This window comes from Mytilus edulis, chromosome 13, assembly GCF_963676685.1.
Source record: "Mytilus edulis chromosome 13, xbMytEdul2.2, whole genome shotgun sequence".
In the NCBI taxonomy this organism is placed as follows: domain Eukaryota; kingdom Metazoa; phylum Mollusca; class Bivalvia; order Mytilida; family Mytilidae; genus Mytilus; species Mytilus edulis.
In genome coordinates this window covers 24,595,735-24,614,438 of record NC_092356.1, presented here as the reverse complement: position 1 = coordinate 24,614,438, position 18,704 = coordinate 24,595,735, and the positions used below count along the sequence as shown (strand labels likewise).

At 36.3% G+C, this 18,704-nt stretch overlaps 2 protein-coding genes across 2 annotated transcripts; both read right to left on the bottom strand.

The window, feature by feature from the left end:
• Positions 1-4,825: 4,825 nt before the first annotated feature.
• Positions 4,826-7,970, bottom strand: LOC139500202 (uncharacterized). The gene is made up of 3 exons (XM_071288941.1): positions 7,869-7,970; positions 5,189-7,697; positions 4,826-4,969 (listed from the first exon to the last, which is right to left on the bottom strand). Exons 1-2 carry the CDS (start codon positions 7,968-7,970, stop codon positions 5,490-5,492), a joined length of 2,310 nt encoding a protein of 769 aa, XP_071145042.1. The 3' UTR covers positions 4,826-4,969; positions 5,189-5,489.
• Positions 7,971-8,005: 35 nt separating this feature from the next.
• On the bottom strand, positions 8,006-8,794 carry LOC139500201 (uncharacterized). The gene has a single exon (XM_071288940.1). The coding sequence runs from the start codon at positions 8,792-8,794 to the stop codon at positions 8,006-8,008; it is 789 nt and encodes a 262-aa protein (XP_071145041.1).
• Between the last annotated feature and the right edge of the window lie 9,910 nt (positions 8,795-18,704).

Genomic DNA, 18,704 nt, shown 5'->3' with positions numbered 1-18,704 from the left:
TTTTGCTTCATAAATAAGTCATGAAAAAAGCTTCTGCTAAAGTTCCATAAAATTGGTTGAAAGTTTGAAAAAATCATTCTGTGAAACAAACTTTACCCAAAACTGTATTATTCTACTTGTTTTACTTATGAGTAAAAGAAATATATATATATATATATATATATATATCAAACGTCTGAATAATAGTCAACGATTTTCCCCACGTGGGAGCTGGATCGTTACAAGTAACGATACATGTACACAATAAAATAAATTATATAAACGCCTAAAAAGTGTACATAACAACACCAATGATATAAAAAGGAACTATAAATGTAATTATTTATAAATATTTCGGATAACAGATATCCTTCGTCAGTCAGATTCTGATGTTAAATGAATCATCTTTAAGTCTTCTTAGATTAAACTTTTACTAAATCTTGAAATTTATACAATAAAAAAGGCAAACCGAACATCAGTTAAGACGCTTGCACCATTCTAAAAATTTGTTGAATATGACATAGGTTATATGACTAATTACATCAGAGAGTTCACATATATGCTTTAAATAAAAATAATAATGTGCGATGTGAACTAGCACAATTTTAAAGCTTTAACGGTGTCGATATTATAATGTTACAAGAAGGATTGCGTCAATAAGAATTCCAAATAAACAGCACTGAACGGTCTAAATTTCTAAATATTTCAGATTTGACAACTGTAGTGTAGTTACATTAGAGTCTGCGATGTTTAAAACAAACGGCCGTTAAAATATAATAACAAATTTTGACTAAAGTAAAATAGTTGGACGTGGCTTGGTACTTATACATCCCTCAAAAAATTAAGCAATTTAAATTGCTATATATATATATATTTAACACTATGCTCTTTTGATAAAAAAAAACTTCTGTTGAACTTTCGTTTTTGATGAAATTTTGAAAAATTTATTGATGTTTACATTTTTTTAATACTAAGCGAAATTATTTCTTCAAACCTAAGCAGATCATGAATAGCTTTAAAAAAAGGAAAGTGTATGCTTTAGTACTATACTTGTGATACATTTAAATAGTACATAATTATTATGCTATCTTGATTGGCCGATAAAAGTGGCTGCCAGCTTGAGTCTGGTAATTATTATTTATTATTTATACAGTCATTGTAAGAATATCATTTCATCATGGTTACTATGTTGTCTAGATCTTCCTTGTTTTTTTTTATAATTAAACAAACACTAAAAGATTCAGTTAATAAACTCAGATATTTATATTAATGGAATTTAATTACGTATACAATAGTTATTATATTCTGTGTGGGTATAATTTCACATGGTAGCAATGCGGTCAAGATCTTTCTTTCATTGATAACTAAACGATACATACAAAATCGGCACATAAACTTAAAAAAATCATGAAACTGAAAAGTATCTACAATAGATATGTTTTATCATCACAACATTGTGTCTGTATCCACTATCTATACTATGATGTGTTGTTCTGTATATGTAGGATACCAAAGTTAATTCGTGTTAAAAAAAAACAAAAAACCTCAACTTATCTATGATGAGTTTATTTAAGACATAATCAATGCAAAGACACATCAAAAAGCTTTTCGATGCATTTACACATATTTTAACGGAATTTTAAGGATATATTTACGACGGTCCCAAACAGTTCTATTAGTGGTGTCTGACCTCTCTCTCTCTCTCTCTCTCTCTCTCTCTCTCTCTCTCTCTCTCTCTCTCTCTCTCTCTCTCTCTCTCTCTCTCTCTCTCTCTCTCTCTCTCTCTCTCTCTCTCTCATCTCTCTCTCTCTCTCTCTCTCTCTCTCTCTCTCTCTCTCTCTCTCTCTCTCTCTCTCTCTCTCTCTCTCTCTCTCTCTCTCTCTCTCTCGATCTCTCTCTCTCTCTCTCTCGATCTCTCTCTCTCGATCTCTCGATCTCTCGATCTCTCGATCGATCGATCATACCTGTATCAGTTTGGCTGTGCGGGGTGCAATTACACCTAGAAACGGCCGGCCGGAATTTCGCCTATGAAGAGCGTCAAGCATGTTTAAAATAGGCGGTGTCATTATTTTGAGAAACTGTGGCTGGTTTGCAAAAGAAATACATTCCCTATTGAACAATCGATCATACCTGTATCAGTTTGGCTGTGCGGGGTGCAATTACACCTAGAAACGGCCGGCCGGAATTTCGCCTATGAAGAGCGTCAAGCATGTTTAAAATAGGCGGTGTCATTATTTTGAGAAACTGTGGCTGGTTTGCAAAAGAAATACATTCCCTATTGAACAAATCTTCATTTGCAGTTGTCTTCGACATTTCCGGCCGTGACCATGGTGAACCAGCTTTGCAGAACCTAGTTTTTGTATTTTATTTGATCACCTTGACTTTTTATGAAATATTTGCGACTGGACATAACACAAACATTAACGAGAAAATCATGTATCATAATTTATGTTTAAGTATCGCTGTTCTAAAATACCAATCACATAACTGATAGTCTTCATTTCTGAAATATATCTTTTAAAAAATAAGGAGATGTGGTTTGATTGTCAATGAGACAACTCTTCAGAAAAGATCAAATGAAACAGAAATTATACAACTATAGGTCACTGTATGGCCGTCCACAATGACTACAGACTTATCTTAACATCGATGGGTGAATTCGTTCACAGCTAGTTTAGAGAAGTTTGTCAATAGAGAAGATTGCCAGCAAAACGTATTTCAAATATTTGTATATGTGTGATGTCAATTTGTTTACTATGACTAATCTACATCTATTGGTTGTCATTTTCTATTCATATTCTGCAGAGGCATTTTCGTTTTGCTACTTAAACAACGAGGAAAAAAATAGAAACTAAAGATTTACTTCAACTCAAGAACGTACATGTTTGTGAAGGCTTTTGCTTATTCCACTTTCATCGTGTTAATGTTGTTTGTATTGTTATGCTTATGCTCAATCCGATAGTATGAACCCTCAACAACTTAATTGACCTTTTTGTCACTGGATTATTAACGAATAACGTTCTCAAATGTTTCGAAGTGTACTATTTCATCAATCAAACGTGTTTCCATGGAACGTAGTTGCAATTCTAAAAACCGAGCCACAATTGTAACATAGTCATCATATATCTAGTTTTCCAAGCTTGTTTTTATTTGTTTACAGTGTGCATTTGTACAATCATTTTTGCTTTTTTCGATAGCTCTGTATGGTCCTAAGACAATCAGTTATATTAATGTGCTGGAACACACAAATGGTTTGATACATAATGATCCGTTAAAGTAGTTTTGGGAGAATGCATTTGCATTGGGCGCCAGGTCGTGTGTATTGTCCAACCAAATAGCGTACAAAAAGTTGTTTTAGGTAAGCACAACATAGATTTCTTCAATAGTTGAGACAGAAACTTTTTACATAGATGACAATGAAGGTATCATTACTGTAATAAACTGTTCGATTGTTACGCACATTCAATTATTATGATAAATTCATCCCCACAGTGATGGTTAACTATTTAGTGTATTTCATGGTAGAGATACGGATATTGTTTGTGGTATTAATATTGATTTTGCCATCAGTAACTTAAAAACATACTGAATATTATTTTTATAATATTTTAATATACATATGACTTGTACATTCATGGCTTTACAATCTGTCGATACCTGTATCTTGCACAAGGTCATGTTCTCTCTGACTGTTAATGACGCCTTTACTCTACATACATTGGATGTTGGATGGGTACTGGCTGATTTTGTAATCGTAGATGCTTGATTTGTTTTATTAGTTGTTATTGGTTTTGAACAAACCGTCAATAACTTTGAGTCGAAGTACTCTCCGATCTGTACTTGTGTCTATTTATTTTTTGGGATGTATAAGTACCCTGCCACGTCTACTCTGTGCTGTTTTTAGTTATTCTGAATTGTATCGATCTGATGAGTTAAGACCTTGTCAACTGATTTTTATAATTTGTTCTTATATTGTACTGTTAAATCACTGGTCCAGGTTAAGGGAGGGTTAGAGAGCCTTCAAACTAGTTTAACCCCACCACATTATGTATGTGTCTGTCCAAAGTAAGGGGCCTGTAAATCAGTGATTATCGTTTGTTACTGTATATTACATATGATGTTTGTCCACCTTTTTGTTCCTAAATCAGGCCGTTAGTTGTCTAGTTAGTTTTGTTTTATAATTGTCATTTTGAAGCCTTTTATAGCTGACTAAGTAGTATTGGTTATATTCATTACCAAAGGAGGTCGGTGACATATACTCTTTTGGTCTCTTGTGGAGAGTTTTCCCATTGGCAATCATACCATATCTACTTATTCTTATAGTAACGAGGCAGAGGTGTGATTTAAGTCTTCTCTGGAAACTAATTTGAAAAAATTGACATAAAAAAGAAAGTCTTATTCGTAACATATTTTCTTTAGGTAGTTAGTTCAAAGTTAGTTCGTCAACTAGTGCCTGAGCAACAAGAGGCCAACACAACACAACGAGAGAAATCAGCTAACAGTGTCATAAGATGATTTTATTTACCACTGACAGAAGTACATTGGCTTTCAACAAAACGCATTATTCTTAGACAGTATTCATTATAAATTTTTATCTAACATTTATATGTAGGTCTTGCTGTATGCACTGCTCCTTCCCACACATATTGATTAAAGTTGTCCTTGTCATTTATCAAACTGGTGAACTACTTATCGACATCAGATAAATGTTTGTTGTTATTTGTATACGGTTCTAGAATGGCTGTATTAAAGGAATTATATGTATTAGTGTATTGTTTATATGGTATAAATCTATGAACACATGCTGAGGAAGATGAATCGTTTGCTGACATGAAGAAGGTGATAGGTATGCTGAGCCGGACTCAACTAGTTTAACCAGGTGACTGCAATCGCAATCTCGATGAATATATAACGAACACAACTTGTTTTGATAAATTGTAATTAATATATTCCACCAGAAAGGTTTACAAGTAGTCAGTAGATTGGTAAACTAAAAGAAATAAAAATACAATATTTTACAATGTGTACGAATTAAATGTGAATGTTAAATACAAGATTATTAATCGAGTCAAAAACGAAAGTAGAATTTACAGTCAATTTCTCGGAAATAGATAACTTACAGTTCGTATGTATTTATATATCACTTATCAAAAAATATCGGAGTTAAAACAGATTAATTTATCACAGTTTATGATTGAATCAAACGTACTTGACAGTGGTATGTCTCGATTTCCGTAGGAAGTTCAAAAGTCGTCCATTTTCCATGTGTTGAAATATTGAAGCGGACGGTGTCTCAGAAATTAAAGGTAGTCGATAATACGGTGATTTGAGAAATCGGTCCAGTTCAATTTGTTCCGGATAAATATGAAAACATGTAATAAACATTGAATGTGAAACAGAATACTCCCCGTCTGAAATCTATCTGATATCACTATTCCATAAAATATAACACATGTGAATGTCCTATCTAAATCCAATATATATATATATATATATATATATACACATAATTACACAGGGTTGTTCTCTACGAGAAGAATCATGTCCACGATAGGGCGTGTGTAGGTTGTGACTTTTCCGTTAACGATTACTCGCACTTCTGCTTTTCGGACATGTTCGTCTGAACTTTTAAATGAGTTCACTATAATTCCAACGGGCCATTGGGTACGGCAAAGGTTTTTGTCCTTTAGAAGAATGACGTCTCCTTCGATGAGATCACGGCGATCTTCGGTCCATTTTCGTCGTTTTTGTAGTAACAGCAGGTACTCTTTCCTCCAACGGGACCAGAAAACACTGGCAAGAGCCTGTACTCGTCTCCATTCGGCAAGACATAGATCTCGTTTATCGAATTCTCCAAGATGATCTGAGGTGAATATGTAGTCGGTTTTCTGTGTCAATAACATAGCCGGAGTTAATATTAACGGATTCTCTGGATCTGTTGATACCGGTACCAGAGGTCTAGAGTTCACTATTGCTGAAACTTCTGCCATTAGTGTGTTGAGAACGTCATGCGTAAGGCTTCTTCCGGCTGCATTTAGAAGCATAGAATCAAGAATTCTCCTGGTGATACCAATCATTCTCTCCCAGGCTCCACCCATGTGAGACGAATGCGGCGGATTGAAGATCCAAGTTGTACCAGAATTGTACAGAAAGTTCTTGAAGGGTCCATCTTCAACGTTGATTGAGTCAATCTTTAAATCGTCGATTGCGCCAATAAAGTTTGTTCCACGGTCGGATCGGAAAATTTTAACTTGACCTCTAATAGCGGCGAATCTTCTGACGGCGTTTATGAAGGCTGAAGAGCTCATTTCCTCGATAAGTTCGATGTGAACAGCTCTAGTCACTAAGCATGTGAAAAGAATTGCCCAACGTTTTGAGTTTGCGTATCCACCACGTGTTTTACGTGAAACAATTGTCCAGGGTCCAGATGTGTCTATTCCAACGTTGGTAAATGGAGGTGACGGTTCAAGACGGTCCTCTGGCAAATCAGACATGATTTGGCACTCAGTTTTTCCTCTAAGTTTGCGGCATTTCACACATTTGTGAATGATAGAAGAGATCAAGCGTTTAGCTCCGACAATCCAGAATCCTGCAGAACGAATCGCTCCATCTGTAAAATGGCGACCTTGATGTTTTATCTTGTCATGGTAGTGTCGGACTAATAATGTCGCTATATGATGACGTCCAGGGACGATCAATGGTTTCTTTTCACGGAGGTTTAAGTCAGATTTAGCAATACGGCCTCCTACTCGTAATAGTCCTCGTTCGTCCAAAAACGGATTAAGGTTAGCTATCGGACTCCGCTTATGAACTTGTTCCTGACGTTTAATGCAATCTATTTCATCTCCGTAAACTTCATGTTGAGCAGATATTAAGATGAAATTTTCGGCATTCGAAAAGCCTTCCAGAGAAGTCACTGGTGCTGTCTGTTTTGACCCGTGTAAACGGGAGAAACGTTCCAAAAAGGCTATCGCTCGCACAAGTGATGTCCAGTTGGAGAATCTGTTGAATCTATCAGTTCCGATACCTTTTTGCTCAAGTGTGGCAAATGTTTTTGCAACATTAACAGTTGCACGTATTTCTCCATCTTCTTCTGGATCTATAAGTTGGTATATGTCCTCAGAGTTCTTCTGTTCTGAGGAAAGAAGTTGTTTTGGTCCCAATAACCATTCACTGCTGTGAATTTCATGGGCTGGTACGGACCTTGTTCCCGAGTCTGCGGGGTTACGGTTAGTTGGTACATAATTCCATTGACTTGGAGAGCTAAATTTCCTGATTTTCTCTACTCTATTGGCGACATAGATAAAGAACCTTCTTGTCTCGTTACTGATGTAACCTAAGACAACTTTACTGTCTGTGTAGAATTTCACGTTGTCTATGTGTAAATCTAAGTTATCCACAATGGTTTGTGTGATCTCAACTGCTAATACGGCAGCAGATAGTTCAAGTCGTGGAATAGTATGACCACTTGTTGGTGCAACTTTAGCTTTCCCAAGAATAAAACCTATGTTAGGTTCACAACTACTGTCGGTCGTGCGTAGATATGCGACAGCGGATATGGCTTTTTCTGATGCATCAGAGAAGACATGCAACTCCTTTGTGGCGGTTTTGCTGAGATACGGCACGTAGGTACGTGGAATGCGCAATGTTTCTATAGCAATTAGAGTATCTCTCCAAGATTTCCACTCAACTGCTGTCTGATCAGAGAGAGGTTGGTCCTAATCAACGGTTTCTGATACTATTTTCCTTAATAGGAGTTTGCCTTGTATAATCACTGGAGCTAAAAATCCAAGAGGATCATAGAGACTGTTTATCGTTGATAAAATTCCTCTCCGAGTGATCGGTTTGTTTTCTGATGATAATTGAAATAAGAAGTTGTCAGTGTTTACGTCCCAGCTGAGTCCAAGACTACGTTGTAGGGGTTTGCTGTCAGATTCTAAGTCTAGATCCTTTAAATTTGAGGCCAAATCGCTGGCATGAAATGCAGACATAACTTCTGCACAATTAAAGGCGAACTTGTGAAGCCTTAAGTTTCCATACTTTGTACTGCTTTCTGTGTGTCCTTCATGAGCTTAATAGCTTCCTCTTTGGTAGGACATGACGTAAGACCGTCGTCGACGTAGAAGTCTCTTGTAACAAAGCTAGTCACGTGACTGCCGAACTCATGTTCTGATGCCTGGGCTGCTTTTCTGAGACCAAGCGTGGCAACGGCAGGTGACGGACTATTTCCAAAAACATGAACTCTCATGCGGTATTCGACAAGGTTTTCTTGTAGATCGTTGTCTTTATGCCATAAAAATCTAAGATAATTCCGGTGGTCTTTTCTCACTACAACGCAGTGAAACATGTGTTGAACGTCTGCAGTTACTGCGACCATTTCTTTCCGGAAACGCAGCAGTACTCCCAAGAGATCATTGGTCAAGTCTGGGCCTGTTAGCAGGACGCTGTTGAGTGAAACTCCATTACATTTGGCGGAAGAGTCAAACACACCCCTAATCTGATCGGGTTTCTTCGGGTGATAAACACCAAACAATGGTAAATACCAGCACTCTTCATGTTCGCCCAACGGTGGTGCGAGCTCTGCATGATTATTATCTAAGATTTTACTCATAAATGTAAGAAAATGTTCCCGCTTTACTGGGTTCCTATTCAGACTGGCGTCTAACATGCTAGCACGATGAAGAGCCTGTGGTTTGTTGCTTGGCAATGGCTGTCTTGGCACTCGGAACGGTAACGGTGCTACCCAACTTCCTTCCGAGTCTCTTACAAATTCATTGTCCATCTGTTTCATGAACATTTTGTCTTCATATGACATTCCAGGCTTATCATCGTCCTTTGTTTTTTCAAAGAGTGGCGATTGTAAATCTTTCTTAACGGGGTCTGTGTAGTTTTCCCGAATGTCAAACTTGCTTGTACATGGTTGAAACGTTAAAGGTTGTCCTGTAGGTAAAATGTTAGTTATTTTGACATTTAACTCAAGAGGTACGTGCTGCTTGTTAATGCAGGTCTCTCCTATCACTACCCAACCCAGTTTCAATTGTTGTGCATATGGAGTTCTGGGTGGTCTTATATATGCGCTGGTCAAGGACATGGTGTGCCTCTATAAGGTCTCTGCCAATTAAGAGAATAATTTGGCAATTTTCCTCTATTGGTGGAATGCTACCCCTAAGTTCTTTTAAATGAGGGTGATGCATTGTAACTTCAAGAGTAGGTATTTCGTCCCTATTATTGGGAACATGATCACATTCAATCAGTACAGGAAGATCAAACTTGTCATTACCATTGATTGATTCCATGACGAAACCTCTTCCTCTTTTCCCGGAAGTGACTACTTTGCCGGAGCATGTTGATAAAGTATAGTTCTCCGGTTTATCTTTGACGTCGAAAAGATTAAAGAATTCGGGCGATGCTAGTGACCGGTTGCTTTGGTCATCAATGATGGCGTACATGCGAATAACTTTGTACTGGTTATCTTTGTGATAAACATTCACAGGCAGTATTTTAGCACACGATTTCCCGCTATATGTATCTTTGCAGATCTCAGTACAGATAGAGTTAACTGAGGTTGACTTAGTTTCAGCCGATTCTGTAGGCTCCCCGCCGTAGGCTTGCTTAGATGAGCTAGACTGAGAACTTGCAGGTTGCTGTGGTCTAGTGATGTGTAGTGCGGTAGTGTGTTGTTTACTTCCACATTCTTTACAACTTATGCGTGCATTGCATTCCCGGCTTCTGTGTTTGGTAGAATCACAACACTTGTAACAGACATTGTTTTCTTTCAAAAGACCTTTGCGTTCCTCTATTGATTTGGCTCGGAACGCTCGACATTCATTTAAGGAATGCTTTGTATTGTGCAGAATACAAAGATCTTGTTTGCTGGCGTCTCGAGATTGCTGCTCAACCGCTGTTTTACGAGTACCAACTTTAGTCTTGGGGTAAGACGTGAACCTTGGCGCAGCACCTTTTGTATTTGGTGTGACTTTTGACCCAAAGATTAATCCAGGATCGTTTTTAATTCTACTGAGTTCACTGATGAAAGCAGATACCTCTGTAAAGGGAGGAAAGGCAACGCCGTGGTTAGATTTGTATCTAGACGCCCTTGTAATCCACTTTTCCTGAAGTCCATATGGTAGTTTTTCAATGACAGGGTTTATTCCGGTCGGCGAATCAAAATAAGCTAGCAGACATCCCAGCTTGGGATTTTCCTTGTGGTATTCTATTTCTGATAGAATGTCAGATAGTTCATAAAGACGTGCGTTGTCCTTATTCGTCAATGTTGGGAATTTGTCAAGTTTACTCCTGAGAGAGGCTTCCAACATTTCTGGAGCACCATACCGCTCGTCAAGCCTTTTCCATAATCTTTGTATACCTATTGTAGGATTATTGGCGTTCGACGCTCTTATGCTTATGGCATGTTTAGCAGACTCTGGACCGAGCCACTTGATCAGTAGGTCGATCTGTTCTGAATCAGAGACTTGTAACTCATCAGTCACGTTCTTGAAGCTCGCTTTCCAAGTATGGAAGGATATTGCCCGATCGTTAAAGCTTGTTAATCGGGAGAAAAGCAGGTCCTTACGCAAGAGAAATCTAGTAATCTCCGATGTGGGATTGATTTGTTGCTGGTGTGCAACAGGGATCTCTTCTTTAACACCTTGTTTTTTGTGTTCAGCAGGGATTTCATCTAAAAGGCCTAATTTTTGTATGCCAGTTACTTTTCCCAGATCTGGGATTAAGGTAATTTCCGGGGATTTAATATCGGAAGGCAAGACAGCAGATGTCTGTGGCGGCAAGTTCAATGCCACGGATGGCACGAACGCTGGTGCTTCATGACTCAGCTCAATCTTAACAGGACTTCGTCTTATCTTTTGAGTTCCTGTTACTTCCTTTACATCAGTTGACACAGGAAGTATATTGACGAAATCTTGCACACGCTTGAGAGGGTCTTCCGTTTCGTCAGGGAGATCACTAACTGCTTGGCTGCCATCGTCTTCCAGGATACGAGCCTCGGCTTCTGCGGCTGCAGCTTTTCTTTTTGCTTCGAGAATGTTCATAGCGGCCTTAAGTTCGGCTTTTTCTCGGACCGCACGTGCGGCTTCTTGTTCCATTTGAGTTTTCCTGCAAACGGCCTCCTGTTCTTTTTAGCTTTGATGTGCTCTTCCTCCTGTTCAATTCGAGCTTTTAGGTGAGCAGCCTCCAGTTCCATTTGAGCTTTTCTACGTGTGGCCTCTTGTTCCGCTTCAGCTTTTCTACGTGTGGCCTCTTGTTCCGCTTCAGCTTTCCTACGTGTGGCCTCTTGTTTTGCACGAATGGCTTCTTGTTACATTTTGGCCTCTATTTCTGTTTGTCTGTATAGGGTTTGTTCCTGTAAAACGGCCTCCTGCTTTAGGAGGGCAGCTTCTTGCTCGGCAAAGGCTATCTTTGATCTAGCGGACTCTGCCTTGGCACGCTTTCTCCTTGCTAGGCTCGACATGTCGGAGGCATGTGAGCTCCCACTGTGCGAGGTGGTCTTTCCCTTAGATGTCCTCGTTTTTGTTGATTTAGCCCTTGTCAAGGTAAGGCGATGCTCGTGCAAAGTTTCAATTGCTAGGTCTACTTTAGACATTCGGATATCCGTTGAGAATTTGCATGTATCAATGTCTTGAAGGCTGTCTAATGTTTTCGTATTTTTGAGAAATTTCAAGTACTCGTCTGTGAGCCTGCGATAATTAGTACAGGCTTGTACAATTTTATCTTGTGCTGTTAACAATTGCTAGAGGTCGTTAGGAGGGTTGGTTTCTAATAACCGAGATTCTAGGTTTGACCATAGGGCCTCTAAGTCGTGATATAACTTGTCACGTTTTTCTATAAAGGCTCCCTGTCCCTTTTCGGTAAGTTCACGCACTCGCCTAGTTTCGGCATTTTCATCTAAATTTGTTGTTTTAGACGGATTTTCTTCTGGTTCTTCAGTGACATCTCCCTCCGGAGTCTGAACCTCTTCTTGTTGTTCCTCGTGACTGGGATCCATGATGTAAATCAACTATTTGTAGGCAATGTTTGTTTAACGTTGTTGGTTTGCTGCCTAGGACGCACAAGCTGTGTTGAGTAGTGTCAAGGTAACAGCTACGAACGATGCTTCGTTGTATTCTTGTTCAGGAGATGTGTATACAAGTTGTTGTCAATTTACTATGCTGAGCCGGACTCAACTAGTTTAACCAGGTGACTGCAATCGCAATCTCGATGAATATATAACGAACACAACTTGTTTTGATAAATTGTAATTAATATATTCCACCAGAAAGGTTTACAAGTAGTCAGTAGATTGGTAAACTGAAAGAAATAAAAATACAATATTTTACAATGTGTACGAATTAAATGTGAATGTTAAATACAAGATTATTAATCGAGTCAAAAACGAAAGTAGAATTTACAGTCAATTTCTCGGAAATAGATAACTTACAGTTCGTATGTATTTATAAATCACTTATCCAAAAATATCGGAGTTAAAACAGATTAATTTATCACAGTTTATGATTGAATCAAACGTACTTAACAGTGGTATGTCTCGATTTCCGTAGGAAGTTCAAATGTCGTCCATTTTCCATGTGTTGAAATATTGAAGCGGACGGTGTCACAGAAATTAAAGGTAGTCGATAATACAGTGATTTGAGAAATCGGTCCAGTTCAATTTGTTCCGGATAAATATGAAAACATGTAATAAACATTGAATGTGAAACAGAATAATAGGTAAGAGTTTCTTCTTGGCATAGGGAAAAATAATAAACTGGTAAGGTAGCCCCGATGAGAACATGTTACAAAAGGGAAACACAAGAAAATTTCCTAGCGGAAACAAGGACACAATTATTTTATCTAAAGCTTGTTGATTAACTACCTTTTGAAATACATCAGCATTGACATAACTTATAACAAACATTTCTTAAAGGGGCACTAGTTCACCGATTTGACTCAAATTATCATATATCAAATAAAATATTGTAAACATTTACATGTATCAATATAATAAAAAAAGTCTAAAACAAACGATTGATAGGACACGGACTTGAGAATATGAATATTTTTGTGTGTAATTTAGTCTGACGCTATCTAATTTACTATAGAGTGGACTTTCGAAGTCTTCCGATGGTAATATTAGAAATTGAAGCATAAATATAAATACACATAGAAAGGGAACTCGTGAAATTTGATTTTTCTTGGTCCGAAGTCTCCCGATGGTAATATTAGAAATTGAAACATAAATATAAATACACATAGAAAGGGAACTCGTGAAATTTGATTTTTCTTGGTCTGATTTTTTTCTTCATATTATAGATTATAAATATATTTTAATCATTGTTTTTACCTGTATAAGAATGATAGTTTGTCGATCGAACCAGTCAATCAATTTATTTTACCTTTGTTTCACTTTCAATGTTGACCTTCTTTTTCTTTGTAAAACCCAACTAGCACATTGCATACGCTATTCACATCTAGCTAAGGGGTTAATTGAAGTTCACATGAACACAGATTCAATGAGGTCGAATTATTCACTTGTTAGTAAATAGTTCATTATCAATGTTTCTTAAGCTTTTTTTGACAATATTGAACCATACTGGCCCTTAAAAGCAAATAAGTATTCCAATATTTGACTCTATTAATGATTGAACACAGTAAGTCGTATTTCAGATTATTTTATATGTATCGTAGCGAGTGCCCTCTAATTCTGCAGTCGATTAATTTTTATATGCACTCTGGATTCATTCTGATCATCTACATGTAGTTCCTAAATAAACTCCGTTTTTGGCTTTCTTAAAATTCTTTTATTCGTTGGCATCAAGACTCATATTCATTGAAACAGTACATATCCAATGAAAGCTATAAATGTGTATTTGTTTGCAAACATTTAATGTGGATTTGTAACAGTGGTATTCAAATGTAAAATGAACGAAGAAAGAAGTTTTGAAAGGGGTATGGTACATATAGCTTCTTGCAACGCCTTCAGTAAAATAGCAGAAGTAAAAATCATAAGTGGAAATGGTGAGTTTTGTTTTTACCGCCAAAAAAAAATCGGAAGTTGACAAATGGAAATTATCACGTTTTTCATAGATTCTCGTTTGAAGTTGTCAATCACTACTTAAAAATAGATTGAAAATAATACAACGTTTTATATGCCAAGCTATATCGCACTGTCTATCTAAAGGTCAACCCAGGCTGTCAGACAATGGATGGTTTATAATTCAACCGATATGGGAGGTGTATTGAAAACAAATGGGACCGTCAATAGAGTCAATTCAGTCCATAAGTGCTGCAAACAAATAGGAGTAGGATTCAATTCGAACGCATTTATCAGGACATCAAAAACAAGATGTTTACACGGTTCTACTAAGCCAAGCATTTGTATCTTTTTGACTTTTCTCTATTTGGGGGTTTGAGCGGCCCTGACGAATAATAAAAAGAGTTATTTTCACTTTAAAATGCATTCTGATGTACGAAATATTTACCAAAAAAATATAATTTCACTAGTGCACATTTATGTCATTGTAGACATTCTACTGAATGATGTAAATCAGCTTAAACTGTCAAATAGAAAAACGGACTACGAAAACCGACAACTTCGAATGAAGATAGACGTATTTGAATTGAAACAAAATGAAATCTTAAATGAATTACATGAAGTACGAAGAATTAATCGGCATTTGCATTAACAAGTGAACAAACTGACTTTTGCAAACAGAACCGCAAGTTCTGAGGTACAAAGTTATAGCAGTGATAACAATGACAAGATCAATTTTCAGCCAACACAAGAAGAAGAAAAACGTATTGATGCATATCCGACAGACCAGCATCAAAAAAGTATTCCTGTTATATTTGCTCAAGAAAACTATACTGGGAAAAAAGGTATTCGTCAAACAGACGGAATGAATATTGCAGACAATGAATCAAAAAGGTTGCTTCTCAATAGTGAGTATTCCATGTATTCATTACACAAAAGAATTAAAAACACAAAAATACCGAACTCTGAGGAAACTCAAAAAGGAAAGTCCAAAATCAAATGTCAACACATCAATTTCAAACGAATGGATAACAACTGTCATATTCCTGACTTGGTACAGGCATTGTGTCATGTTGAAAATGGTGGATTGAACCTGGTTTTAAAGCTAGCTAAACCTCTCACTTGTATGACAGTCTCATCAAATTCCATTATGTTGACAACGATGTGTGAACAAAACAAACAAAAACAATAGGCAAAAATGTCACAAATAGGGATAAATAGTCTAATTCGATAGGTCACATTCGTGAAAAGGGAACGGAATTGTAGTTAAGACATAAGAAACATATCCGATATCATCTGTGAAACGGATATTCCATAACGGTCAACCAACTCGTGATGGCGTCCGTAAAATTTACAAAGTGGTGATTTCAACTTCACAATTAAATGTCTTTCCACCCTAAACGATATAGTTTGATTTGAAAAGTTAAAATCCGTTTTAAATTTACAAGTCATACAAGTGAAAGGTTTAGCGCTATACAATCAGGTTCAATCCATCATTTTCTACATTGGAAAATGTATGTACCAAGTCAGGATTATGACAGTTGTTGTTCATTCGTTTGGTGTGTTTCATCATTTGATTTTGCCATTTGATTAGGGACTTTCCGTTTTGAATTTCCTCTGAGCTCAGTATTTTTGTGATTTTATTTTTTACAATGTCAAATGCTAGCTTTTGTTTGCAGATTTCAAAACATGTATGGTTTATATGCATTTTTTTAAACTAAGGAGATAATTTGTTTCTTCTGGCCTAAAGTCTCTTTCGGTATTATATGATAGTTTATATGTTACCTGACACTGATTCGAAAAGTGCCCATATTTTTTATTCACTTTGCATTGAAGAAGTACAAAAACAGGTACAGTCGATATACGCATTTCCGGTTGGCTTGCTAAAGGTCATGTGGCTTGCAAGAGAATGTATAAGTATAAAGTTGCATGACTTTCTCATGTATAGATTTGAAGTTTCAAAGGTCAAATTCTATAATTGACTAAGTCCGTATACGTTAGGTGGAAGCAAGAAGAACGTTTTAAGCATTGCATTATTTACATATTTGCTGTCGTACACGTATCGACGTATCGTATTACACGTGTATAAGGAAAGGATAAATTTAGTAAAGTTGGTCCCGATGAAGTATTCTATAATGCATTTAATTTTCATTTAGTTTTAATTGAGGTCGGAGCTAAATCATTATTTTATACATATCTGTCCGATACGTATTCGTCGATCCGTGCACGTATCTAGATACGTAAATAGTACAAATGCTCTTTAAATAACACTTGCAAGACACGCCGAAAGCACGGATAATTGTCCCAGGTACGAACGGAAAGCGTGTCAAATACGTGCTAGGGACTTTCGTCCTTCGTAGCGTGCATTTAATCTGCGTTAGACAAACGCCAGACTTACGCTAACATACGTTACTTGAATGCCCGATAAACGCTTATTTACGGTTCTCGTACGCCTAAAACACGCATAAAGCTCGTTGTGCACACTACACAGATATGATTGACAATTAAGTCAAATGCGTACGAACGTACCAGCGTATTGATAGCGTACATGGTTTTTGACTACGCCCGGCGTACGTCGGTGCTGTAAGCTTTGGTGTGATGCCGGTATTATAAATGTAGACGAAACGCGCGCCTGGCGTACCAAATTATAAGCCTGGTACCTTTTATAACTATTAAGGTCATAAACTAAGGACTTCAAAACAAAAATCCGAAGATCATTATTAAATATGGTTTATGCTGTATCACTATACGCATAATTTTAATTCTAAAATGACATCGACCGCTTTGAGTACACACCCGTGGTGAAATATGAATATATTGCATGCGCTGTTCCGATCGTACTCCCGACGTCATAGAACGAATGTAGGTGAAATACCACCATTGGTTTTCCCCAAATAGTATTTGTTAAATTGGCATTTTTAAAAACATTGTACAGTATTTACCTTTATTTCAACCAAAGAAATACTATGCATGAATAAAAAATGGAAAAACACCAATTTGGAATTTTAACTGTTTTTAAATCACTCTAAAAATAGAAAATTCAAATTTTAATAGAATAATAATCATATCAAACAAAATTCATAGTTAAACAAATTTGAAAATAGCTGATTTTTGGTGAAAAAAGCTAAATTTGGCCCAGAATTATCAAAAACTGGAAAAAAACTGATAAAATTCATAGTTTTTCAGAAATCATTTAAGATGTTAGTAATAATCAATTTAAATTCTTTATATGAATAAGTGCAATGCTTAAATTTATACTATTGTTATCCAACTAGTAATTTTAAGGATGTTTGCTTGTCATGTTTTGGAATTTTTGTCAGATTTTGAAATACTCTGGTTTTATCCATTTGAATGCCAAAAAAATAAATTGCCCATCGACCCCCATTTTTCTTTTTATAAATCATTTACATGCATAATTATAAGCCATTTGTAAAAGTCTTATAAAATCGTATTTATTTTTTAGAAGGTTTTGAGAACTTTACCTCGCCAATGATAAAGCTATGAGAAATCAAGAGTTAAACCATTGTGGTGACGTCAGCCTATTCATTTACCGTGGATTCTTTTTCTAGAATCAACGCTTCCTAAATCTGTCGCTCAAATGGGTTCACCATATTAGATTCTTTTGCTTCCTTTGTGTGCTTAATTTCATTAAGTTTGAATTGACTAATTCACTGATTTCTGTTCACTAATGGAATTGTTTTAAAAACTTACCTTTAATTTTTGTGATTTCTGTATGCCTTCACTGGGATTCGAACCCGTCCATGAATTCTGACACGTGTTACTGACATCAACATATCGACGAAACCTCTGGGCTAACAATTGGTTACTATTTAAACTTCTATTTTATTTATATAAATGAATATATGATATATATCGGCACAACAGTCAAACAGGGCTTCTTCCTTTATATATACATAATAGGCAAACGAATAGTATGAATTGGTTAAGATAAATGAGTTCAAGGTACGGACTTGTATTTTTAGGTTCGAATCCCTGAATTCTCTCTGTTGTCCCTATTTTCTACTTTTCCAGTTTTTGTTCTTGTTTTGTATGTTATTGTGGATAATTTGTGTAATAAAAGTGAGTTTGGTCGTTTTTTTTAATTTTTTATTATTGTTGGCTATTCCACGTGTTGGAAGCAAAATTGATTACATTCTCATGATTTGTCCATGTATGTTTCATAAATAAATATAATATAATATGATTTCATCTGTTTAACATCTGTTAATTCGTAAATTCCTATGCTAGAAAATCGTGATGTGCCTAAAATTAGGCTATTTTGTTAGAAAGTTCGGAAACATACTTATTATATGCACTATACATATGTTCTTTGTCGGGATGTATTCCCTTTGACACATTCTCCATTTCCATTTTCAATTTTAATAGAAATAAGTTCGAATATATCTTATTTTGTAAAAACAAACAACATTCTAGATGCTTGATAGTATGAAGATCTTTAAGGACAGACGTGTTGTGTTATAATATATTTGTATTTTTGTTTTAACCATTTAATTGTGATATTCAATTTATTGTAATGAATCGTTTGACACGAATACATGGTTATTTCAACTCACTTACAATACCTTCTAATTAAGAATAGGCGTTCATTTTTAAAAGACATTAGCACAATAGTTTAAGTTATAGATACAATGGATAAGCGTTGAATCATGAAAAACAAACCATTCGCCCTCCGGGCTCATGG

Coding starts and splice junctions, on each gene's coding strand:
- LOC139500202 (XM_071288941.1), bottom strand. CDS start 7,970: ATGTCTGCATTTCATGCCAGCGATTTGGCCTCAAATTTAAAGGATCTA. Junction 7,698..7,868: donor GTCTTGGACTCAGCTGGGAC/GTAAACACTGAC, acceptor ACCGTTGATTAG/GACCAACCTCTCTCTGATCA.
- LOC139500201 (XM_071288940.1), bottom strand. CDS start 8,794: ATGTCATATGAAGACAAAATGTTCATGAAACAGATGGACAATGAATTT.